Source organism: Zootoca vivipara, chromosome 4 (genome assembly GCF_963506605.1).
Source record: "Zootoca vivipara chromosome 4, rZooViv1.1, whole genome shotgun sequence".
Classification (NCBI taxonomy): Eukaryota; Metazoa; Chordata; class Lepidosauria; order Squamata; family Lacertidae; genus Zootoca; species Zootoca vivipara.
In genome coordinates this window covers 24,880,930-24,906,325 of record NC_083279.1, presented here as the reverse complement: position 1 = coordinate 24,906,325, position 25,396 = coordinate 24,880,930, and the positions used below count along the sequence as shown (strand labels likewise).

At 39.3% G+C, this 25,396-nt stretch overlaps 2 protein-coding genes across 10 annotated transcripts in view; both read left to right on the top strand.

The window, feature by feature from the left end:
* Positions 1-12: 12 nt before the first annotated feature.
* Positions 13-19,897, top strand: DCUN1D2 (defective in cullin neddylation 1 domain containing 2). 7 transcript variants are annotated; one of them, XM_035114343.2, is made up of 7 exons: positions 13-140; positions 3,663-3,879; positions 8,031-8,199; positions 15,738-15,868; positions 18,376-18,458; positions 18,977-19,073; positions 19,369-19,897. In XM_035114343.2, exons 2-7 carry the CDS (start codon positions 3,705-3,707, stop codon positions 19,446-19,448), a joined length of 735 nt encoding a protein of 244 aa, XP_034970234.1. In that variant the 5' UTR covers positions 13-140; positions 3,663-3,704; the 3' UTR covers positions 19,449-19,897. The 7 variants fall into 7 exon arrangements, with proteins under 7 accessions (XP_034970234.1, XP_034970232.1, XP_034970229.1 ...); XM_035114341.2 differs by having other exon boundaries at positions 3,478-3,879; XM_035114338.2 differs by lacking the exon at positions 13-140 and adding an exon at positions 183-307.
* Positions 19,898-20,019: 122 nt separating this feature from the next.
* ADPRHL1 (ADP-ribosylhydrolase like 1) overlaps positions 20,020-25,396 on the top strand; it is a 41,077-nt gene continuing 35,700 nt past the window's right edge. For all 3 annotated transcript variants that reach the window (XM_035114345.2, XM_035114344.2, XM_035114347.2), the window contains exon 1: positions 20,020-24,051. In XM_035114345.2, the coding sequence (XP_034970236.2) occupies positions 23,835-24,051 (217 nt within the window). In that variant the 5' untranslated portion in view covers positions 20,020-23,834. The remainder of the gene's footprint in view (positions 24,052-25,396) is intronic.

Genomic DNA, 25,396 nt, shown 5'->3' with positions numbered 1-25,396 from the left:
TGTAGTGAACGGGATTGTATACAACATGGACAGTATAGAGACGGGGAGAAAGAGGTAATCGCAACCGCCTCCCTTGCGGTGCATTGTGGGAAGTATAGAATTCCCACTCCACCCCTCCCACGCTCACATCGGCCATAGAGGTAAGATATTGATAGAGCTACAATAGATTGGAGGTGGGACTTCCTGGTTTCCTTCGACGCTCATTTTTGCCGCTTCACTATACGACGTCGGTAGAAAAACAATGGGGAAAGGCAGTAGTTGGGTGTAGCTGCTACTGAGCAGCAGTATGCCTATCCAGAAACAGAAGGTAACAGCAAAGGGCATGCTATTTTCAACTCGGCTCTTATTTTGTGTGGGAAATATGGGTGGGAAACATTATTAAAATTGCATTGACTGTACCAAAACCAACAGCGTATCCTGCCTTCAAATCTATGCTTCTACATGCAGTTCTGCGCTGAACTGATCCGAGGGCGGGATTATCTTGTTGCAACATGGTGTTTTTGTACGAGGGATATTTTCGAGGCTGTAAATGCAAACTGGCCTCAGCATCCCCATCTATAATACTGCAAATTAAAAAAGAGGCTGGACCTTTCCAGGTTACGGCAAAAAAAACAGTCCCCACCTTAGATCTCCTCTCAGCCCAAATCCAACACTGAACTGCATGCAGTAGTCCTGTGGTTCAACAAGCTGAATACGAGTGCATTACCCACTTTAAAATGGTTAATAACTTTAAAAACAACAACACGGAAAGACCAGCGCTAAGAAGAAAATAAATCCTTTGTAGAGGGCTTGCTGTTGCCCAGTTACAGGGGACGGGGAATCCCGAGTTTCTCCATCTTTTTGTCTCCCTCGTGACGCTCGAAGCAAGCAAACAAAGTTAGTTAGCCCAGAAGTAAGACGCTAGGCATGAGTCTACTGTTACACATCTATGGCAGCAGCCCGTCGATAGCGGAGTGCACCATGGGTAACGTAGTTCCTCTCCTTTCTAGCTCTTGCCGGGCCTTGCACGATTCCCCCAGCGCTACAGGCGCGGTAACATTGCACCTTTTAGTATTGGAACCGCGGGAAAGAACGCAACTAGGGGGCGGGAGTTTCCAAAGAAGATCCTAGGCGATGGCAGGCGGTTGAGGGCCGTGAGGGAGCGGGGGGGGGGGGCGAGGCGGCCCGGTACGCGCGTGCGCAGGAGGACGCCGTGGCGGCGGCGGCGGCAGCAGCAGCGCTGGCGCTGGATAGTGAAGTTGGTTGAAAGCGCCGCTGATAAAATGGTAGGTTGCGCACGGGCCGGCGGGGGGGGGGAGGTGAGTGGGGAGGAAGAGGAGAGAGAAAAACTGCACCGGTTGTTAATAACACCCCCCCTTCCCGTTTCCGCGAGCTGGAAAGCAGAGGGGAGGAGGAGGAGGAAGCAGCGGAATAAAAGCTCCTCCCGCCGGGCTGCCGCCTGAGGGCAAAGTGCAGTGTAGCGAGCGACCTTGCTCTCTTTCCCCTTTAGGTCTCTCCCGTCCGCTGTGCTCTCTCCGCCCCAGTCAAGGAAGGTCACGAGGCGGCCGGTTTTTGTTTTTTTTGAAGGGGGGCAAAGGCTCTTGTGAGACTTAACCCTGTCTGCCTTCCTCTCTCTCCCCCCCCCTTCCCCGTCATTGAAAGGTTTCCCCTCGAAGCTCTCCAGGTGGGAGCCCCCACGCCCCGAGGAGGTCTTGTAACACTAATCTGGACACACGGGTGTGCGTCTCGTGTGCATGAAGGGGGGGGGTGTTCTTTTGTGCGTGCGTGTGTGTAATGGGATTCTTGGGGGCGAAGCTAATAGCAGAAGCACCGCAACTATAGTACTTACTGCCACCACGGCTGGCTGACTGGCTCTCACCACCACTAACTCCACCACGTACCTTTCCCTTTTTTGGGCAGGGGAGAAGCTGGCAGGGTGCTGCAGCCTGACGACCTCTCTGTCTGTCACACACACACACACACACACACACACACACACACACACACCGATTTTGTCCGCTTCTTACAGATCGGCCCCCAAAGCTATACTTCTCTTTTTGCCTTTCTTCCCTCTCTTCCCACCCGCACTGGTTTCTCAAAAGCCTCGACCCTGTGAGCGGCTCTGGGGAGAGGGTTTTTTTTTAAAAAAAATGGGGATATAGGCCGGGGTGCGGGGTGAGCTGTCCCGCGGGGGGCAAGGAGCCGCAAGTGAATGAGTTGCCGGGAAGCTGCTAAGGTGCTCTTCCCTCCTTCCTTTTGAGCTTCTAAGACCAAATCGTTCCCACACACACTCCCTTAGGATCTGGCATCGCTCAATTTTCCCTCATTTGTATCCTGCTAGGTATGAAAATGAGTGGTTTATTTGGAGAGAAAGCCGAGTTTAAATGGGGATCTCAAATTAGAATCACAATAAATGTATTTAAAAATAATTTTAAAAAACCTGAATCAGGAAGTTCAGTAAACGGCTTGCTTATCTATTTATTTATTTATTTTTATTTTATTCATTATTCTTGCCTGTGAAAGCTCAATTTCTCGCATTTCCCCCCAAAGTGAATGATGAATCAAAACAAGCAAGCCTCTCTTTACTGATAGGATATAATCAAACAATATATCCTCTCCTGCATCCCTGAACATTCCCACATTTACTTCAATATTAAAACCTTGAATTCCTGGATCTTGAAATTGGCTGGCAAGTAAGGATACAGGAGCCATGTTTTACTTGGATTTATTTTCCAATGTGATGGTTCTCAGGACTCTTTCACAAACATTTTTTACATGGGGCTTCTTTAGAATAGGAGAGAAGTCTTGCTGTAGTTTTGGTCGTGCAGTTTTGCTTGCTAAGAGGATTTTATAAATCAAATGCCTTCGTGAATGGTGACACAAAATATCACAACTGTGTTCATCTTACTGGGAGATATTTCAAGACTGTACTGTACTCGCAATAGAGAAATGCAAGTGAAACATTAATGCAATAGGAATGTACTGTTAAAGTGACTTCATGTTACTGTGTTCTTGGATGACACATTTATTTATTATTTATTTTGGTTTCTAACCTGAAACCATACTTTTAGAATGCCGGCTTCTGATTTTTATCATGATTATGATGATGCACCTCCACTGATATTGCAACTAAGTGCAATCCTGTGCATGTTTGCTTTCAAGTAGCTCATTAATTTAAGTGGAACTTACTCCCAAGTAAATGTGTAAAGGATTGTATCTTCAGTGTTTTTAGACCCTTGAATATATGGTAGTGTCATTTCATTTCATGCTTTATAAGGGCACAGTTTTGTTCTTAGGTTTATCATAACACCACTACTTAAAAGTTAGTTGACTAAAGATTTTGTGCCCTTAATGAATAGCTACTGTGTAGATAAACTAGGTATTCTGATGAGGAAAGCTGATGTATCTAGAATTGTAATGAATGCTAAGACTGAAATGAATTGCACTCAGAATTTTGTTTGTTTGTTAAAAATGTACATATAGTTGCTGTCATTTCAGTTTTCAGAAGAGAGTGCTGTCTTTAACTACAGAAGAACAAGGATTTCTTTGGGTTATTCTGGAGTGAAATTTGTTACCCAACAAGAGAAGTAAACCCTTTTAAAAGATAGGCAGTTATAGTAGAATTCTGAAACAAACGACTGGATTAGCTTCATTGGCTTTCCTGCTTCTTTTGCATCCTAAAGCATAAACTTAAATCGTCTCAGAAGGACAAGGTCCGCCAGTTTATGGCAGTTACCCAGGCTGGTGAAAGGACTGCTATATACTGTTTAATGCAGAATGAGTGGAAACTAGAAGTGGCAACAGACAACTACTTCCAGAACCCAGACTTGTACTACAAAGAATCCATGAAAATTTCAATAGACAGAAAGAAGTTAGAACAATTGTATAACAGGTACAAAGGTAAGGTTTATTCTTTCATTATTTCATTTGGACTTGATTTCAGCTTTTGCCTAAATCTTTGGGGTTTGGGGAATCTGTAATCCTGAACATATCTACTTGGAAGCAACACCTGTTGAATTTGGTGCATTTGGTTCTGGGTAAACAAGCATAGTACCAGGCTGTAAACTAAATATGAATGTAGAATTCTGTTCTAACAATCTGTATATGCTTCTGTAATAACCACAACCTCCAAGTATAAAGCTCTCCCGCTTTACCATTCAATATGACATAATTTTATTTTAAAATTGAAAACACTGTAAGTGCAAATCCAGCATGTGTGCTAAGGAAACGCAATCTAGCCACTTAAATTTGTATGTGTGATATGTACTAGCAGTATAGTAAGTACTATATATAGCTGTAGCTAGCAGGGTCATATGGGTAGGGCTGTGTTGCTCTCTGGCCTTCCCAGCGCCACAGGTCCCAAGGGTGGGAGGGGTAACGTAGTGAGATAACAAGCACATTTTGGGTGCAGCTGCAAGGTCCATCCAATGATCCCAATTCTGCCCCCTCATGGTGCAGAGCAAGTTGGGAAAAGGGAAGCGCAATGCAGCCGCACCCACACTTGCCCTGTCAGCCACTACTGACTGTGTGGACTTTGTAGTATCTGATTCATTACACATGAAACTCAAGACTTTTCATAATTAAATTGCATCACCCTGATCCAGTTCCTATTGTCAATCACTTGCTGGAGTTATGGGCATAAGAATGGAGGTGCTGTTTATACTCCCTGCATTGTTTTCCATAGAACGTGTGTTCTAATGTGCATTCTCATTCACATTGGAATGCCTATGTTGATGGTTATATAAGTGTACTGTATACTCCTCTGAAACCAGGTGAGGGTAGCCGATGGGTCTCAAACCCTTGGTGAGTTAGGGACTTCCCTTGCATAGGAAGATAGGCTCTGGTGGATTGAACGGATGAGACAATATTGGGTCCACTGGTCAAGAAGGCAGATTCTACACGTGCTATAGAGCAGGGGTCAGCAAACGTTTTCAGCAGGGGGTCAGTCCACTGTCCCTCAGACCTTGTGGGGGGGCAGCCTAGATTTTTTTTGGGGGGGGGCACATGAACAAATTCCTATGCCCCACAAATAACCCAGAGATGCATTTTAAATAAAAGCACACATTCTACTCATGTAAAAACACGCTGATTCCCAGACCGTCCGCGGGCCGGATTGAGAAGGCGATTGGGCTGGATCTGGCCCCCGGGCCTTAGTTTGCCTACCCATGCTATAGAGGGAAGTGAGAGGCAGATGGGGCTTGTGAACCTGGGAAGGTAGCCCATCTAGAAGAAAACTGATCCTAAACCTCGGCTGCCTTCAAGAGAAGAAAAAACTAAGGAACAAACCCTACACAAATCCAGATGGCATCTTGTACACCTTCAGGCAACTCCTGCAGCCAGGGTGTTGCCAAATGTATTGCTCAGCTTCCCTTTGGACCACACCAGCAAGGCTGAGAGGGGTCCTGTCATCTGGGCAGCCCAGAACCTCCATACACGCTGCCCAGGCTTGCATCCTGGGGAAGTCACCGGTGCTATTAACACAGTGGTTTGACTCCACCCTTGGAGTTGCACTCCATTGTCTCTTGAGAAGGACAGGTGCCAACAACTCCTTTGAAAGTAGGGGTGGGGCTTATGTGCGCTCTGCTAACGTGCGTGATCACCCAGAACACAACCCCTGTGCACATTTGGGGTTGTCTGTATTTTATTATTGTACAGGCAACCCCCAATTTACATGGGTGTTGCATTCTGGGTCATCATGCACAATGGCAGAGCGCGCATAAGCACGCTACATCCCGGTTCACCCCCTTTTCCGGGTTGATGCAATGCACGCAGTCGCATGTCCATTGGATGCACACAAATTGGTCTTCACCTGTATGTTATCTTCATCACAAATTGGGAGGTAGAACAATATGCTTTACAGTAGTTTTGTTATGACCTATAGGTTGCTGAATTTCTTTAAAAGGCTTAGTATCTAGTGAAGGAGTGAAAACATATTTAATTTTCGCAGTTATATGTGAGACTATGTCACTGTTGAGTTATTTATATTTAAATCTGTAATTTGCTTGGATTTATATTCTGTGCTCTCTTTCACAAGTAATACTAAGCTAAAACATGGCCTAGTATGCAAGCTCCTGCAGAGGAGAACATGGCTGCATTGCTCCCTCATTTCTACTCCTGCTGCACTTCAGTGAGCTTAGCCCCATAAGGCCTCTTTTGGGGGACGTTTACCAGCCATAGCTCAACTGGCTGAGCTGGGATGTGCATGGTACACCAGTGTATCTTGACTGAACCAGGGTTGGGGAATTTACGCCATCTCAATCCGACTGAACAGGAGATCTGTATCATAAGTGGTACATCTTGCCATAGGTTTGTCCATATAAAGCTTTTAAAAAAATATCAGTCGCTTTGGAAGTTCAAATCTTTTTTCACCCAGCCTTGAATCCTTGCCACTTTCAGTGTAATGTTTATCAGTGCTTGTGCTTTAAACTTTAATAGTGCCCCCCAATACTATGGATGCAATCGGATTGTTAAGCCTCCTTGTTAGCAGAGGAACACCACTCAATCCCATGGAACTCTGGGAATTTTAGTTCTGAGAAGGGAATAGAGGTCTAACAACTCTCAGCACCTATAACAAACTACAATTTCCAGGATTCTGGGATTTTAATGTCTGGTGTTAATGCTTCTATTGTAAGAGATTGAATATGGTCTTTCCTTCTAACATTGCTTGGTAGTTTTACTCAGTCTTCAGTAAGCAATCATTTGCTAAACTTTATCTCAAAACGTACTGATGTTTGGGTAATATGCAAATTTACTTAAGCAATTGGTTAAAAGACAGATTGTTAACAAACCAAAATACTTTAATCAGCTGACAGCTCCAATGAAATGTGTTATAATAATATGTTGGTGTCTGAAAGACGTTATTAGTTTTACTTGTAAAAAAACTATGTCACAAACAGCAGAGTTGTAGATCACATTTCCACTAAGCATATACAGAAAATTGTTTTATATTATACATTCTGTATATCACCTTTCCTCGGGAGAGCTCAATGTAGCTTATTGCCCTTTAGTAGTATTATAGGGACCTTAAACAGAAGCAGACTTGAGGAGGACATTTCATTTGCACCTGTAGTTAACTGCTTCAAAAGCAGGCTCTCGGGGAGATGAATGAAAGACTCAAGTGATTCATAGAATTTAAGTTAGAAAATCTGTTCTTTTGTGTATGATTGTCTAATAACCTCTTACAGCAATCATCTGTTTTTCAAGCCCTTAAAAGAATTATGGAGATGTGAAACACATCCAGTACAAAGGTCTATTTTAAATATCATTACAACTCTTCAGTTGGAATTTTAAAAGACTGTCTTTCTTTGAAATTTCAACATATACTGCACTGTAAAACATTGACATACTATTTATTTGAATTTTGGAACTCAATTTTTAAGAAAATCAGAGAGGATGGTCTTGTTGGTAGTAAGATTAAGGTGTGTAGTTTAGATTGGATAGAAAAAATGTAGTGCCCTCCAGATGTGGTATTACAACTCCCATCAGTTCCAGGCAGGCCAGAGATTATGAGAGTCCTAGTAAAACAATGTTTGGAGGACATCATGTTGTTCAGATGAAGGATACCCGGTTTAGATACACAACCTACCGTAGTTGAATTTTGTAACTTCATATAATTCCATTCTGTCATATGAAACTTTTAAGTGTAAAGAAGACAACAGGAGTATGCTTCTTTAAAGTATGAAATTGCTTTCATATCAGACACAGAAAACAGGAGTATGTCTGGAAGTTTCTTGGATTAAAGCTGTGTGTTTACAGCCGCATCTGTAGGTGGGTTAAGATAGTGTACTTGGATTTAAGGTTTTTGACCACTTGGCTTCAAGTGCTTGAACTTAAAAACTTTGTGGATTGCAGATCTAGGCAGGTGCTCTGCTCTGCCCTCATGATTGAGGGGGCTGTGGCCGTGCAACATCACCACGCCCCATGGTGTGCATGAGCCCCAGCCCCCTCAGTTTTGTGAAGAATGGAATAGCAGGGTGTTTTCTGATGGTTAAAGAGCTGCAATTCTTTGAAACGTGATTCTTCATGAAAAGTATAACATTCTTTCCTTTCAGACCCGCAAGATGAGAATAAAATTGGCATTGATGGGATTCAACAGTTTTGTGATGATTTAAGCTTGGACCCTGCTAGTATCAGTGTTTTGGTCATAGCATGGAAATTTAGGGCAGCCACGCAGTGTGAATTCAGCAAAAAAGAATTTGTAGATGGCATGACAGAACTGGGGTGAGTATGCCTTTCTTTAATAGGACTTCAAAATGGTCTTGGTAGACCAAAAGTAACTTTCTGAAATATTTTAAAGATGTGCATACTGATCAATTGTATTATTTAATCACACATGTCTTATCTATACACAGATTACCTGAGTTGTGGTCCAAAGAAGCTATTTTTTAACCAACAGTGCATGTATCCAGAGCTTTCTACATAGCATTCATTTGCTGCTCAATCTCCTATAGATAACTGTCTAGACACTTTTAAAATTGAACATTGGCTTTCCTAGTTCACTATGGGAAATGTCCTAGTAAAAACTACCCAAAGATGCTCTTAGCCATGCACATGATTTCATTAGATGTATGTGAATTTCTAGAGTTGGAGCTTTTCCTAGTAGGGACAATTTCGTTCCCCAGTCCTTCTGGTCTGTTTCCCTTCAGTTAAGACCATTTTTTACGGTTCTTTTGGATTCAGTTGAAGTGTCATGGAACACAGAAGACTTCCAGCTAGAGGTTTGGCTCATTTAAGACTTGGTCCTTTAGTGGTTCAGCAATAAAAAATGCTAGCACATTTGCAAAGCTAAGCAGGGTCCTGGATGGTTTCAATTTGGATGGGAAAACTTCATGTTGTGAATCCTGCATTGCAAGGAGTTGGACTAGATGTTCTTTGGAGTCCCTTCCAACTCTACAATTCTATGATTCTGTATAGTTTTCCAAAACAGACTGGAGCCTAGGAGAGGTGGACTGGAAACAGAAGCCTCAAAGGTCCCAGTTCACTTTCAACCCCTTTCGAAGTACAGTACATTACTTACTAGGAGCTCTCCATGGTGCTGTGACAACTGCCTTGCTCCATTGGCTCCTCCTCAGAACCAGAGCAAGGCAGTTCATTTCTTCCTGTTATGTAACACATAATGTCTGAGATGACAATGCTCAGGCTCATCTTTATCAGTAGCACATGCTTCTCTCAGTGCTTGCTCACTAGCATGTGCTTTCATCCTCCTCATCTTCTTACAGTAATTCTAATGTCCTCTTGCCTCTTTCAAACATGTGACCAAATGTTTTTTAAAACGTCATTTGAAGTCACTAAACATTTATTTGGCTTAGTTGACAAAAAAGGTCAAAGAGATTGCAAAAGATTGAATATGGTCTTTCCTTCTAACATTGCTTGGTAGTTTACTCAGTCTTCCATGTGCTGCTCTGGTTTCGGTCTTCTGTTGCACCAGAAGCGGCTTAGTCATGCTGACCACATGACCCGGAAAAAACTGTCTGCAGACAAATGCCGGCTCCCTCAGCCTGTAAAGTGAGATGAGTGCCGCAACCCCAGAGTCGTCTGCGACTGGACGTATCTGTCAGGGGTCCTTTTCCTTTTACCTTTTAGAGGTGCTGGAAGACAGTATCTCCACACACGGACAGCTAGGGAGTCTGTAGTGCCTGATGACAAAGGGGCGAAGGCTCTGGGTGGAGCCTCTCCCCAGACTTGCATATTGCTGATTGTTCCTAGTAGAGCTGTTTCAACTAGACATTCATGCTGCTAAGTTAGTCCTATTGGACCTAAAAATTCTGGCTTAAGTCAAGTAGCCTGCTGGAGGAGGGATGCCAAGTTGACATCAGTTTTTATTTTTTATTTTTAAATACATTTTATTCCAATTTTCCAAATTCAACAAATTAACAAAACCAATCTTTTATACAAGATCTTATATTCACATCTTTTACCTTGCTCCGCCGAGCTATGACTTCCCCCCCTCCCTTCATGCGGGTTTCTTGTTAATTCCTTTTTTTGCAGTTCCTTTTTTAACATATTGGTCAATTCGTAAGGTTTATTTTAATCCTGCGAGAGTTTTTAATGATCTACAGTTTTTCTCCATATAGTCCACATATTTACTCCAGTCCTTTTGAAACCTTGTCTCCCCCTGGTCACGAATCTTGCATGTCAATCTAGCAAGTTCAGCATAGTCCATCATTTTTATCTGCCACTCCACAATTGTAGGTAATTCCTGTAATTTCCATTTTTGGGCTAACAAAGTCCTAGCCGCGGTTGTTGCATACATAAACAATGTTTGATCTTCTTTTCTAATCTCTCCTCCTATTATTCCTAACAAAAATGCTTCTGGTTTTTTTGGGAAGGTATATCTAAACATCTTTTTCAATTCATTATATAAACTTTCCCAAAATCTTTTAACTTTTTCGCATGTCCACCACATATGATAAAATTCACCATCTTTCTCTTTACATTTCCAGCAACTTTTATCACTCATTCTATACATTTTAGCTAACTTAACTGGAGTTAAATACCATCTGTACATCATCTTATATACATTTTCTTTCAAGGCAGTACATGCTGTAAATCTTAAAGTTTGATTCCATAGTTTCAACCACGCATCATATTCAATATTATGCCCCAAATCTTTTGCCCATTTAATCATCACTTCTTTTGTCAACTCATCTTTTGTATACCACTCCAACAACAGATCATACATCTTTGCCAAAAGCTTTGTTTTGCCTTCTAGCACTTCTATTTGAAATTTGGATCTTTTATCCTCAAAACCTATTTTTCTATCTTCTTTAAGCACATCATTTATTTGATGGTATTCTATCCATCCTGTTAACACTCCTTTAATGTCCTCAAAAGGTTTTAAACTCCATCCTTTTTCAGTTTTCGTCAAGATTTCCTCATACGTGGCCCGCCTCTTTTCCATATTTACTTTCTTAACTGTTAATACCTCTGCTGGTGAGACCCACCAGGGTGTTTTAGTCTCTAACAGCCTTTTATTTCTTTCCCACACCTCGTACAGAGATCTTCTTATCACATGATTCGTAAACCCGGTATGTGATTTCTTTTTGTCATAACATAAATATGCATGCCATCCAAATCTATTGTTAAAACCTTCCAAATCTAACAAGTCCGTATTCTCTAGAGTTATCCATTCTTTTATCCAACAGATACAGGACGCTTCGTAATAAAGTCTCAAGTCTGGCAGGGCGAATCCACCTCTTTCTTTCTTATCTACCAAAATCTTATGTTTTATTCTAGGTTTTCTCCCCTGCCAGACAAATCTTGATAAAATCTTTTGCCACTCTTGGAATTGCCTCGTACCTTTAACCACAGGTATAGTTTGAAATAGGAATAACATCTTAGGTAATACATTCATCTTTATTGTTGCAATTCTTCCTAAGAATGACATTTTCATATTAGTCCATCTTTCCAGGTCTTTCTTTATTTCCTTCCATACTTGTTCGTAATTATCACTGTAAAGATTAATATTCTTTGCTGTCATCCATATTCCCAAATATTTTACCTTTTTAGCCACGTCGAGTCCATGTTTTAACTGTAATTCCTGTTTTTCCTCTTTCGTCATATTCATTGCCATAACCTTGGTTTTTTGTCTATTTAATTTGAATCCTGCCAATTGACCAAATTTCTCCATTACTTCTATAGCTTCTGCAACACTTTCCTTTGGATTTTCCAATGTTAAAACTAAATCATCTGCGAAGGCTTTCACTTTAAATTGCTTTGCACCTACCTTAATACCTCTAATTGTAGATAGGTCTCTTAATCTGATCAATAATATTTCCAGGACCATGATGAACAATAACGGTGATAAAGGGCAACCCTGTCTAGTTCCTTTTGTGATTTCAAAATATTCTGTTAGGGTGTTATTAATTATCAATCTTGCCTTTTGCTCTGAATAGATCGCCTCGATCCCATTCACGAATGTATTCTTCCCAACCATTGATTCCAAATTCCTCTTCATGAATTGCCAAGATATATTGTCAAAAGCTTTCTCAGCATCTACAAACATCAAGACAGCTGGTTTATCTATCTTGGTCTCCAGATATTCTATTACATCTATTATGTGTCTTACATTATCCTTTAGCTGTCTACCAGGAAGAAAACCAGCCTGATCCTTATGTATTATTTGATTTAAAACTTCTTTCAATCTCTTGGACATTATATCTGCAAAGAGTTTGTAATCATTATTCAATAATGAGATTGGTCTATAATTTTTGACTTCTAAGCCATCCGTATCCGGCTTTGGGATCAATGTTATGTATGCCTCTTTCCATGTATTTGGGATCTTTCCCCCCAACAGAATATCATTCATCATTTCCTCTAAAACTGGAACCAACAGTTCATTCAGTACTTTATAATATTTCGCCGTTAAACCATCTGGTCCTGGGGCTTTACCTTGTTTCATTCTCCCTATTGCTTGTTGTAATTCTTGTGTCGTTATCCTGTTATTTAGCTTTTTCCTCTCTTCTTCTGGAATTGGTTTCAATCCATATTTTCCTAGATACTCACTGATCTTCTTCTCATCTTCTTTCTTTTTGCAATACAAATCCTTATAGAATTTTTGAAAGGTTTTCTTAATCTCCTTTGAATCTTCCGTCATTCCTCCCTCTGTTTTAATCTTAGTTATTATGTTCTGATTTTGACGTTTCCTTAACTGCCAAGCCAACAGTTTTCCTGTTTTATTCGCCGATTCGAAATTTCTTTGTCTCATTTGTTTTATTTTCCACTCAATCTCCTGATTGATCAACATGGAGAATTGTGTCTGTAACATCTTTATATTATTCTTTATTTGCTGATTCTTGGGTTTATCAATCAGGTTCTTCTCATTTTCCATGAGACATTTCAAAATTTCTTCTTTCTTCCTTTCTTTCTTTAGTTTCCGAAAACTGTTTTGCTGTATTAGAAAGCCTCTCATCACTGCTTTACTTGCATCCCATACCATATCCAGTCCGGTATCCTTGTATAAATTCCAATGAAAATAGTCTTTCAGGGTCTTCTTAGCTTTCGAGACCACCTCTTTATCATCAAATAAATCTTCGTTCATTCTCCACCTGAAGGACTTTTGGTCTTTGTTTTTCAATTCCATGAATATAGAGTTATGGTCTGACAGTGTACGTGGTATTATCTCTGTTTTACTCACCCTGGGCACTAGTTCCTTGGAGATCCACATGTTATCTATCCTTCCCGAACTCTGATTTGGTTCTGAGAAGAATGTAAATTGTTTAGTTGTAGGGTGCCTCAGTCTCCAAATATCCACTAGACCCAGGTTTTCTACTAGTTCAAAGAAGGATTTTGGTAATTTACCTTCATTCTTCCTTTTCTTGGTCCTATCCAATTCTGGCACTGTCACTCCATTGAAATCGCCCATAAGCATTATCTTTTGATCCATATATTCAGTCAGCCTTTCCTCCAGATTCTTGTAGAATTCAGCCTTATTTTCATTCGGTGCATAGATTCCCACCACTAACATTTTTTCTCCCTCAATCGATATTTGAGCCGCGATTATTCTTCCTTCTTCATCTTTAAAAATCAATTTCGGATCTAATTTCTCCTTTATATACAAGACCACTCCTCTCTTTTTCTTTTCCATCGAACTTATAAACTCTTTACCCAACCTTTTATTTTTAAGAATATAACTATGTTTTTTTGCCACATGTGTTTCCTGAAGACAAATTATATCCAAGTTGACATCAGTTTTTATCAGTGCTGTAGCAAACCTTTGCTTGGGCTTTGCCAAGGAAGGCTGAGCTTAACCATCACCAAAAATAGCTTAGGCGAAGAAGAGCTGGTTGCTTGTTATCTGCTGCTGTATTAAATTGCTGGATTGTTTTTTGTGTTTTATTTTTAATCTCAAATGCCACTTTCAGTCTCCCTGCACTGAAAATTCCGGTAGTAGTAAAGTTCTACTGTTATATTTCTATTTTTTTAAAAATAATTTTTATTAGTTTTCATACATAAACATTTATACAGAGTTTTACACTGTTATTCAAAATAAACAATACAACAAAATACAACAGGTACCCCAACCCTCACCCCTTTATCATCTTAACATCTCTTTTCATCTTCTATTTCTTTTAGATCTGCCAAACTCGACTTCCTCCTCCTTTCACATTTGGTTTTCTATCCTCTTTACCTCATATCTGCTCCTTATTCTCTATTTCCATATATTTTCTCTTTTGTCCAAATCTCTGTTACTTTCCATTATTACAGTTGTAGGTGTTATATCAGGCCAGTTAGTGTTATTGTTGGTTTACAATATGTTTTCAGATATTCTGTAAATTTATTCCACTCTTTTTGGGATTTCTGAACCTTCTGCTCTCTCACTTTTCCAGTCAACCAAGCCAGCTCTATATACTCTACCATTTTTATCCTCCACAGTTGGGACGTCTGGTGTTTTCCATCTTTGTGCCAGCAGCACTCTGGCCGCCGTGGTGGCGTACATAAATATTCTTTGATCTACTTTTTAAATTTCCTTCCCCATTAGTCCTAACAAAAACAATTCCGTGTGGTTTTTTTTTTGGAAATGTGTATTTTAATAATCTTTTTAACTCATTATATATTTGTTTCCAAAATGGTTTTACCTTATTGCATTGCCACCACATATGATATGTATCCCCATCCTCCAACTTGCATTTCCAACATTTTTTATCTTTTTTCTTGTAAATCTTGGCCAGCTTGACTGGAGTCAAGTGCCACCGGTACACCATCTTCATTATGTTCTCTTTCAGTACTGTACACGCTGTAAATTTAACATATTGATTCCATAATTTAAGCCATAAGTCAATTTCGATGTTATATCCAAAGTCCATAGCCCATTTAATCATAACGTCTTTTGTTTCTTCGTCTTTTGTATTCCATTCAAGTATGTAATCATACACCTTAGATAATAACTTGTCATCTCCCTCCACTATTTCAATTTGGAATCTGGATTTCTTGTCCTCAAACTCTGGTTTCTCTTCAGATTGTATAAATCTTTTGCCCCTTTACTACTGTTTTATTTCTATGTTAGGTATTATTCCTCCTGTTTATGTTTTTAAGCTGCCAGCTTATTTTATTTATATTTTTATACATTGTTGAATGGATATTTTGGTATTTATTTATTAACATGATTCTGCCTTACCGCTCATTTGATACATCAGAGACTACTCAGGGCACAATTTTGTTCAAAAGTGGCATACAGGTGATGATGATGAAGAAATGTGGGGTAAAACTAATATATTAAGTTAACCAAGTAGTTGTCTCAGAATGCTAACATGGACCTGGAGACAACTGGCAGGCTCAAGAGAATACTTAAACATTCCTCTGTCTGCCATTTTTTCCCTGTACAAATGTTTCAATCCAATATTCATGTTACCATGGTAAATGCTGATTGGTGTGCATGTAGTTCTGTCCTGCTTTTAAATGGTTTTAATAATGCTTTATTGATTTTTAGTTGTTTTAAATGCCTGTTTTGTGGCCTAGAGGCAGGGTGAAAATGAAAATAAATAAAGCAGTTGTGCAGGGGTTTTTTTGCATCCCAGGCACAGCATTTTAATGAAGAATTGTGGAATAATTCATAGTCACGAGTTCTGTTAAATTATCATACCAGTTAGTCTTAAGCTGATCCTTGCCTTGTATATAAAAACTTTTTAATAAAGATGATTACACTCTTTTTAATAAAGAATGTATCTTATCTTGAACAGTGAGAGCATATTTGTCATGTTTTTGTTGGTGTATTTAAACTAGGGTTTTTTGTTATAAAAAGAATATAATATTTTCACCAGGTGTGATACTACGGACAAGCTAAAAACTCTTTTGCCAAGACTGGAACAAGAATTAAAGGATCCAATGAAGTTTAAAGATTTTTATCAGTTTACCTTTAACTTTGCTAAGAACCCTGGACAAAAAGGTTTAGGTGAGTTGTGTGTGTGTGTATTTTATAAGTTGAACATAAAAATCAATTAATGTTCTTTCTGCAATCAGTTCCCTCCCCCAAGTTTTCATCTTCAGCTTGAAGGTTCAGATGTACAGTTGTGGCTTCAATTTAAGTAGCATTATCTTTAGATTACAATTGCATTGCAACCACTCTCTGCAAACCATTTCAGTGAAAGGTTGCCTGAGAATCTTTTGGGGATACTTCCGGGTTCAGTGCAATGCACACGTGTGCTGGCACGCATATATCAGACACACCTAAAATGGTCACTGCTAGCAATAGTAGTAGTAGTAGTAGTAATAAATTGCTATCTAAGAAGCCTTTAAGTAAGGAAGTAAGCATGCAAAAATAATGTTTGTTCTAATTAACACAAATGGGAGATGTGTACATTAAGATCCTTGTGTACAATAAGACTAATGTGTTCATGACCACATTAGTTTCTTGAAAATGATATTATATGCCAAGAATTACCTTAGAACTGCAGTTGTTCATATGCTCCATTAGAGTAGCATATGAGGGTAATTTTTCAGAGATACAGGAAGGTTTTAAAGGATGTTCGTACACAATCATACCCCAAATTGATTGTAGCCATTGCACAATTCTCTAGAAAGTGTTATTCTGTCGTTGTTACTAATACAGATACCTCATCTACACTTAGGAGGCTAGACTTGCTAATGTTGGCAACCTTTTTCAAATTTTGCTAGGTGTGTGTTTCCATATGCAAATTGTTTGGGGAAAGGGAACACACATTGGTGTGAGCAAATTTATTTACTAGGTGTGCTCCTGAATGTGGATAATACTATTATTATTATTTATTAAATTTATATACCTCCCTATACCTGCAGGTCTACAAGGGAATGCGGAATCTTCAACAACTAATTTATGTTTAATGTCAGAACAATAGTGTAGCACATTTGAATAAGAAGTTAAATGTGGGTTGTAATAAAGGTAAAGGGACCCCTGACCATTAGGTCCAGTCGCTGACAACTCTGGGGTTGCGGTATTCATCTCGCTTTACTGGCCTAGGGAGCCTGTGTACAGCTTCTGAGTCATGTGGCCAGCATGACTAAGCCGCTTCTGGCAAACCAGAGCAGCGCACAGAAATGCCGTTTACCTTCCCGCCGGAGCGATACCTATTTATCTACTTGCGCTTTGACGTGCTTTTGAACTGCTAGGTTGGCAGGAGCAGGGACCGAGCAATGGGAGCTCACCCCATCCCAGGGATTCGAACTGCCGACCTTCTGATCGGCAAGCCCCTAGGCTCTGTGGTTTAGACCACAGCGCCACCCATGCCCTTTGGGTTGTAATAGTCTTTCCTAAATATGACTTTACTACAGGGGCATGTTTAAATCATCATTCCTTCTTGCCAGCTTATTCTATATTTCAGTCATTATCATGCCTGCACATGGATGAAGATAGTCTGGTTCTAAGTTTTGTCTTAATGTGCCTTTAAATTTATCTACCACACCAAAGGAACGCTAGTTTTATCTTAGCGGATCAGACATAGTAGCTGTGAAGATCATATACTGGAGGGCAAGCAAGATAATGTGTACTATCTTGAGAAGGAAATATTTGTTTTCATGCTCTGGGAACCAAAATTGTAGTTTTGTTGTTGCTAATCCAGCCTTTTCTTGCAACCAAAACTGGGAAAGGTAAAAGCTAGAATTAGTAATATAAACCTCAGAAGAAGCAATATGAGAAGCAAATACAGTACAGAATTAAATTGGGTTCTCATGTTGTCTTAGTGGGTGCTGGTATGGAGGGGAAAACAGGTTTAAATGGAGGTAGCCCAACTTACTCCGTAAATGAGGTTTGGGAGTAGCCAAACTCCTGGCTATCTATGACCACACTGATCATTTGCATCAAAATGTCACTGACCTCTGATAAACCTAGTTGTAACAAAGCCCAAGATAAGGCCACAATCCTGTTTCTGTTCCTTAGTTCAATGGGAAATTTTTCTGCGTAAACATACATAAGATTGGTTTATAAGAATTATAAATGAAGAATTGTTGCCTTTGCATCTTATGTAAACTGAAACACCATCAATGTTCAAACAAGGTTATTCTTCTGGCCATGCACGTTATTTTGGTATAATCACTCAGAGTCACAGGTTAAATCACATTTGGAAATAGTACTGGATAATTATGTGTTTTGCTAACAGTTAATAACTTGAAATCTTTTAACCTTTTTCTCCTCAATGAGTTATATTGCCTTGTTCTTAGGTCAGAGGTATTTTCTTCTTTCCAAAACTTAAAGTGGTAAACAATGAATACAAAATAAGTGTTTTTAAAAGCAAGTCTTCCATGTTTAGGACTAGCGCCACAAACATACAAAGGCCAAGTCTTTACTGTAGAAGCACCAAATGATCCCTCCAAACCTATATTGGTAATTTTTTAAATCTTGGTTTAAAAACTACTCATTCTATATTGGCTTATTGCGCAACATCTTTCATATGATTATATATTGTATGTTATGCTTATGTATTTCAGATCTAGAAATGGCAATCGCATATTGGAATTTAGTTTTATCAGGGAGATTTAAATTTCTAGATCTTTGGAATAAATTTTTATTGGTAAGTACAATATTGGAAGTCCATGGAGGCATCTGAATTCTTTACCTTTTCATATTAAGCATTTACAGCACAACAAACTTAGAGCTCGGTCCTAATCTCCCCGATGGGGAAGGGGGTTCAGGATGGTGTGTTAGTGTCCTGGCAGAAAAGAATGCTGTTGGCGGGGGTTTTGTCACAGCGAATATGTCAGCTTTCTCCAAGCAGGTGATAAGCTCCTTCTGGAGGTTGGCAGCAGAAAACCCTGAAAAGTGTGAGAGGGGCATTAGTAGCTTTGGATGCACTTGATCCAAAGCCTCATGGATCCCCTAAGGGGCCTGGTCCTTGGGCGCGTCAGATCTGACAAAGCAAAAAGCATGAGCAGCAGGGCTTTTGGATGCAGCAGTGGATCTGCTGCTCCCAAGCCAGGTTTGGGATTGATCTGCTGACGTTTTACCCAGATGTTTCGCCCAGTTGAGATTTTACAAAATTTGCAACAAAATTCTAAAAATAGTTTATACCAGCTTATTTTTCTTGTGTAGGAGCATCATAAAAGATCAATCCCCAAAGATACTTGGAATCTTCTCTTAGACTTTGGAAATATGATTGCAGATGATATGTCAAACTACGACGAAGAAGGTAACTGATGTGGATGTTCAAAATTAAATGGAGTAGTGCTGAAGTAATACTGTCCATAAACATTCGCCCTGTGTGTCCACTAGGCGAAGAGTGTGTGTTGCAAAATAATGTTGACCCTAAAATGTAGCTGAAGCATTTTGTAATTTGCACTTGGTTATGCAACTTGGCTTCCCTCTGGAAGATTTCATATGAATAAAATCTGAGTTGTGAACATGTGTGCAAAGATAAATGCATTGTTTTTTAAACATTCAACGGTTTTGACTGAAAGCTGTTTAACTTTTTTTTTTTTTTTAAGGAGCATGGCCAGTTCTAATAGACGATTTTGTGGAATACGCACGACCAGTAGTCACAGGAGGAAAACGTAAAGCTTCCTAACCATAGACTCTTCTCAGTGGACTTAATAAGTTTTGCAGTCTGAACTGCACCAGGTAATGAAGACATTTTGGCCAATAACTGTGCGCACCGTCACTGGTTTCGATAGTCGTGGTGGGATGCCACTGACGAAACAGGAATCACTACTTCTGCTTCAAGAAAATGATGGCTGACTCATGGACACTGCAAGAAGAAATTCAGAAGATAGCCCAGGCTGTTTGTAGGATATTGGATTCAATTATTGTACTGGTTGTATCATATAGGATGTAGATTTTGCATGATTTTATACTTTGGAGAAGTTTAACTAGAGGCCATTTTAGTAAAAGTTTTGACAGCACAGCATGCCATTCAGTTCATGAACACCAGCAGTTACATAATTACAACTGTATTATATTGTACTTATATTAAAAAGCAGTATTTGTGGTATATAAATTAAATCCCTAAATAAAGTATGTGGTATGTGGTATTTTTATATGAAGTTAAAGCTGATGAAAGAATGTGGTGAAATGTTTATTGACACATCTCTTCAGCATGGTGCCAAGATTCTAAATTTATGGAAAGGCCAACTAGAACCATTTTTTAAAAAGCTTGATTTCCTCATTCCACACTGACCTTATGGGAATTTGTTTGTACTTGATCAATAATGAGGCAACCAAGTATCTGTATTGTGGCTATTGTTAATATTTTGAATGTAGAGGAAACATTCAAGAATCCTTTGATATTTCATGATTGCCTGTTGAATTTTCTAAGTATATTATATATACGATCTGGCGCAAGACCATTTTAAGTTCCTCTGATATCAGTGGAAGCAAGGCATACATATGCTTAATTCTCCCACTGAAATCAAAGTCACTTAAAAAGTGCTTAAGTTCATTTGATTATGTCGCTATATATGCAGCAGTCTGATATTGAGTATTTGCCAAATGGTGGTCAAGAACTCAAGGTGTATTGATTGTCAACTCATAGATTAGGACCGAGAAATGCATTACGTCTTGACCTAAAGTGGGTTTCACAAATCATTTTTTTAAAAATACAATATAGATGCAAAGGAAGACAAGAGTGTTGTGCCTCCTATGTAGAAGGAGTGATCTCAGCCTGCATGATTTCCCTTCTTAAATTTCCTCTTCTGTATGACAGTTGAAGTTGCAGGAGCCCATCTCTTCATTGTAACTTGTCATCCTAGAAAGAAATAGAAGGAAGGTGATCATTTGCAATAAATAAATTAAATTGGGTCCCATGTTGCATCTGGTAAGGATGAAAGCATGTAAAGTGGTGGATTTCACAAGCCTTCCTTGTGAGTTACAAAAGAGCCAGTAGAAGGGTAATGTCAGGCTATGTAGTATAAGGTGACCGATTTCACTTTTAGACTAGGTTAACAACATCAGCTGTGTTCTGCTAAGGTGAAACTTCAGTTCAGTAAGAAAAACAGAAACTACAAACAACAACAGTAGCGATTTGAATGTTGACTAACTTTCATTTCACCACTAGATGCCAGTATGACAGCTTTTAGATATCTCTTCCTTTTCTAGGCAGGTGGTTAGGCTATGAACTATGAAAAAGCCAGGTACAGTATTCTCAAAAGGTCACTCAACTCCCTTAATGCATTTGCCCAGAAATGTATCTGGACATAGCATTAAATGTATTCAGATGGGGTCTACAGCAGGGCTTCCTAATCTGTGGCTCTCTAGATGTTCCTGGACTAGAATTCTCATCATCCTTGAGTCTTGGCCATTCTGCCTGAGGCCGATAGCAGTTAAGAGTCCATATGGAGTGCCGCAGATTAGCTATCTGTGGTCTACAGCAAAAAAAGAGGCCCTAACAGGTTGCACTGGGTTTGAAACTGTCCTTGCAGAATCAGTGTGATATAAATGCTGTCTTTAAATGTTAAACCCTTGCTTTTTTCTAATAACCAGTTACATTTGTCTACCGCTTCTTAATCTAATCTAAGTTAAGTTAAAAGGTGTTATTGGATACGGACATGTATTGCAGGTTAAACATGAAAATCTTAGCAGCATGTTGATAGTTTTTATTAGAATGTAACTTGCAGATTAATGTATTTGAGCATGCAGGTGGTTATCACCACCCTTATGTTCTCCTGTTCTTATATTTTGAGGATATGTCCTTAATACAGTTTAGTATGATGGGCAATATTCGCAAAATTTAACGTATCCCTGGTACATTGACGATTCTGGAACTTCACGGGGACCCCAGAGTTGATTGAGGGACAAGATTTTAATTAATGGTGGCCAAATTCCTAAATATACGCTGCATAATTTTCTGCAACATCTAGTGTTCGGTTAACCTTAAAACTGCAATGAAGAGAATGATGATTGATAGCACTGTCTCCATTCAACAAAATACTTGTTATTGTGCACCAAAAATGATAATTAAACAAGTCATAAAATGGGAGATGGATTTATACATTAAAGGCATTAAGCACAAAACACAATATAACAATCTTCATTATTTTCAAATCGCAGCAAGCTTTTGAATCAGGTTATAATTTCCAGTACAGTGGTACCTAGGTTGAAGTACACAATTGGTTCCGGAAGTCTGTAGTTAACCTGAAGCGAACTTTCCCATTGAAAGTAATGGAAAGTGGGTTAATCCGTTCCAGACGGATTCACGGAGTACTCAACCTGAAGCGTACTTAACCCGAAGTATGAGTATAATTGGTTCTGGAAGTCCTTACTTAACCTGAAGTGAACTTTCCCATTGAAAGTAATGGAAAGTAGATTAATCCGTTCCAGACAGGTCCGCGGAGTACTTAAACGGAAATTACTCAAACCGAAGCGTACTTAAACCGAGTATGTACATGTAACAGGAATGTAAGCTGGAATGCAAAAGGCTTGCTCAAGAACAGTGACTCTGAACTCAGGTGTTCAAAGCATATCCAGCTGATTTATCAGTAGTGTCAATTGGACTATCTAGTATGTGCATGACAGTTGTGCAACTGAGTAACAGTAATCTTGATGGCAAAAGAGATATTACTTCCTGTTGAAATAAGTTAATTTAATTAGTAACACCAAAATTTGATTTGAGTGCTAAATTCTCTGCAGAAAATGTATGAATGAAGATTATTGTCATCTCTGAAATACGTTTTGGGACAATCTTACCCAAATGTAACCCATGCTTTGTTAAAACTGCCAGGTTTTTTCTTCTAACCCTATGCACTTCAGGGAATTAAAACAGGAAGTGGTCAGTTGCCGTAACTAATTTATATTTTTTAAATATGGATCTTCCAAAGTTCCAATGGATCATCATCTTATTTGGCTTGTAAAGCTGTTTTTGTATTACTATATTAGGAAATAATTTTAAATTCTCAAAGGTGGAATGAATATTAAAAGATGGCCTTTCCTTTTAGCAATGAGTGGCACCTTTTTGTTAACTTGTGAGTTGCCTTACAGAACTACCCCTTTCCTTCACAGTACTGTGAAATTTTGTGTCACATTTTATTTAAATCAAGTCGTTCAAAGTTTACACTTTTCTCACAGTGGATAAAATGTAAAAGTATTTTCCTACCTACCTGCTCAAGTGTGAATCCTGCCAGAGTTTTTTTTTTAATGAGAGAGAACCTAGAATTATGCTGGAAATAGAAACCAAAGCTAAGCATCCTTTGGGGGATGCCTAGTTGCCCCAGAATAACCTAACTATGTATATACATAATGTGATTCTCATGCAGGAGCACTAGGAAGGAAACACTGTTCCAACTACTTTTGTATGGCCCAGTGTTGTTTCACTGCAATAAAACATTTACGTATAAGTGTGCTGCAGGGCAGCAAACAAACTTAAAGCCAGCTCAGTTCGTTGATGAATTGGCTTTCCATTTTCTTTTTTTAATTGCTAGCTTCCTTCTCACCTTTATGTTCTTCCTCTGGTGTCTTCAATCACTGCTCTTGTTTTGTGTTTTTCTCAGTTTCCCCCCCAAAAAGTAACTGAATACAGTAGTACAAAAGTCAAAGAAAAATATGCTCATTTGCACAGCTGTAAAAATAAACCTCCTGATTACAGCATGTGTTTTTCTAGGTGTAGAGTTACTTGAACTGGATAGCCAAAATATTTCTTGGCTTGCTTTGTCCAGGATTGTCAGGAGGGTTTTTGATTTTTGCTACTTGCATGGACTAGTGCATTGCACACTTTGGGAGCTTGCAGCTTAAAAATAAGTCAGAAAATTCTTGGACTAACAATTTCTATCCCTTCATTGGATGTCGGACAAGTGGTGGCATCTGCAAAGCCAGAAAAGGAAAGGCTTGCCTTATACAGACTGCTCTGTGCAATGACACAATGGCTCCGATATAAAGTGTTGCTTGACCTGAGCTTGGAAGGCAAAGGAACAAAGAAACAAGAAGTGACAGTTTTAGAGAACTGAAGAAGCATTGACGTCCCCTTATGATGGATAAATTTAAGGCTGCTCTGTTGCTGGCAGGGGTAGGAGATGCTCTGGGCTATCGAAACTTCACACGGGAAAATAATGCATTAGGTGCAAAGATTCAAGGGGAACTGAAAGAAATTGGAGGACTCGAGAACCTGGTCCTGTCATCTGACAAATGGCCAATCAGTGATAATACTATAATGCACATGGCTACAGCTGAAGCTCTCATCACAGGTAGGAAAAACTTCAGGTTGTATGCAAGCTGGGAGGGGAAGGCAAAAACTAGAGAACAGCTGTAATTGTAGTGTTCTGTTAGCTAAGCAGAGAGTTTGTGCAGAAATTCATGCTACCTTCAGTTATCTATGCATATGATGTCTTGGTTTTGCCATATTACTAGCGTGGTTGCTGAGAATGTAAACGATACAAGGAGTCTTCCCTTCAAAAACCACCTCAAGCGTGAGCTTGCTAGGTGGCCAACTATTTCTCATCTTTCTATTTCAATATGGAGAAGAGAATACTGGTCTACCTTATTACTGAGAATAATTGAGTGTCTCTCTCTCTGTATATAGATACTGTGTGTGTGTATCCCCATTCATAGTAAGAAGGTTACATATTCTCTTCATTGGTTGTATAAAATTTATTGTTGAAAGGTATAAACTGGATGCATTCACTGGATGCATTGACATGAACTTGCCTTGAATGAAACATGGATGGGAAAAAGAAAACCTTAAGCCATTTTCCTTTATCAGAGTTGCCTATTCCTGACTGGTATATAGACAGCTGCCCATCATAGTAAGTATCAAGTCCCTTTGCATAAAAAGCATCCAATATTGTCAAGTTATTGAATGCAACAGTATCTTACGATGCAATGTATGTGTTATTTTTATGATACATTCAAGATGAGTGCTGAACAAAACATCTGTATCTTCACTGAAGACAAATGCTCTCCAAATGTGTTGCACTTCTTAGTGTGTTTTCTAGAATCGGGAAAGTCAATGAAATTTCTCTGACATTCCACTCTTATCTGACTGCTGCTGAGATGCTCTAAATTTAGCCACCAGAGGCCTGTTGAAGAGAATCTGGGATATTTTATGTCTACCTACTGGTTAGCCAATGATGTGAGCAGGAGCTAATACCCTAAAGATAATGGCAAGATGTCAACCTATCATGGGAAAGGATGACTAACATACTTCTGAATATAGTCAGTGATTAAATGCATGTCACATGTTTCCTGCTTCTTGACCTCTGTATGAGCATAAATGTTATCTGCAAAGCTTATCAAGCTGCTTTGCAACCATTTTTAGCTGTACAAAAGCAAGCTAGCTACATATCCCTCTGCCTATACAGCAGGGTAGCTGCTGTTTCAAAATCTCGTTTTTGAACTTCTGTCCAAATTCCAACAATTGCAATTGCAAGCACCACTTGTTTAATATATGTGTGCTGCATGATCTTCCTGTTTTAGACATAGGAACATGATAAAAAAAACAGTTTCTAGCCATTTAAGGCAATACATGATTTCCCATTTTGAAAAACAAAATGCACCTTAACTTGCTCATTATGGGTTGAGATAGTACAAGCA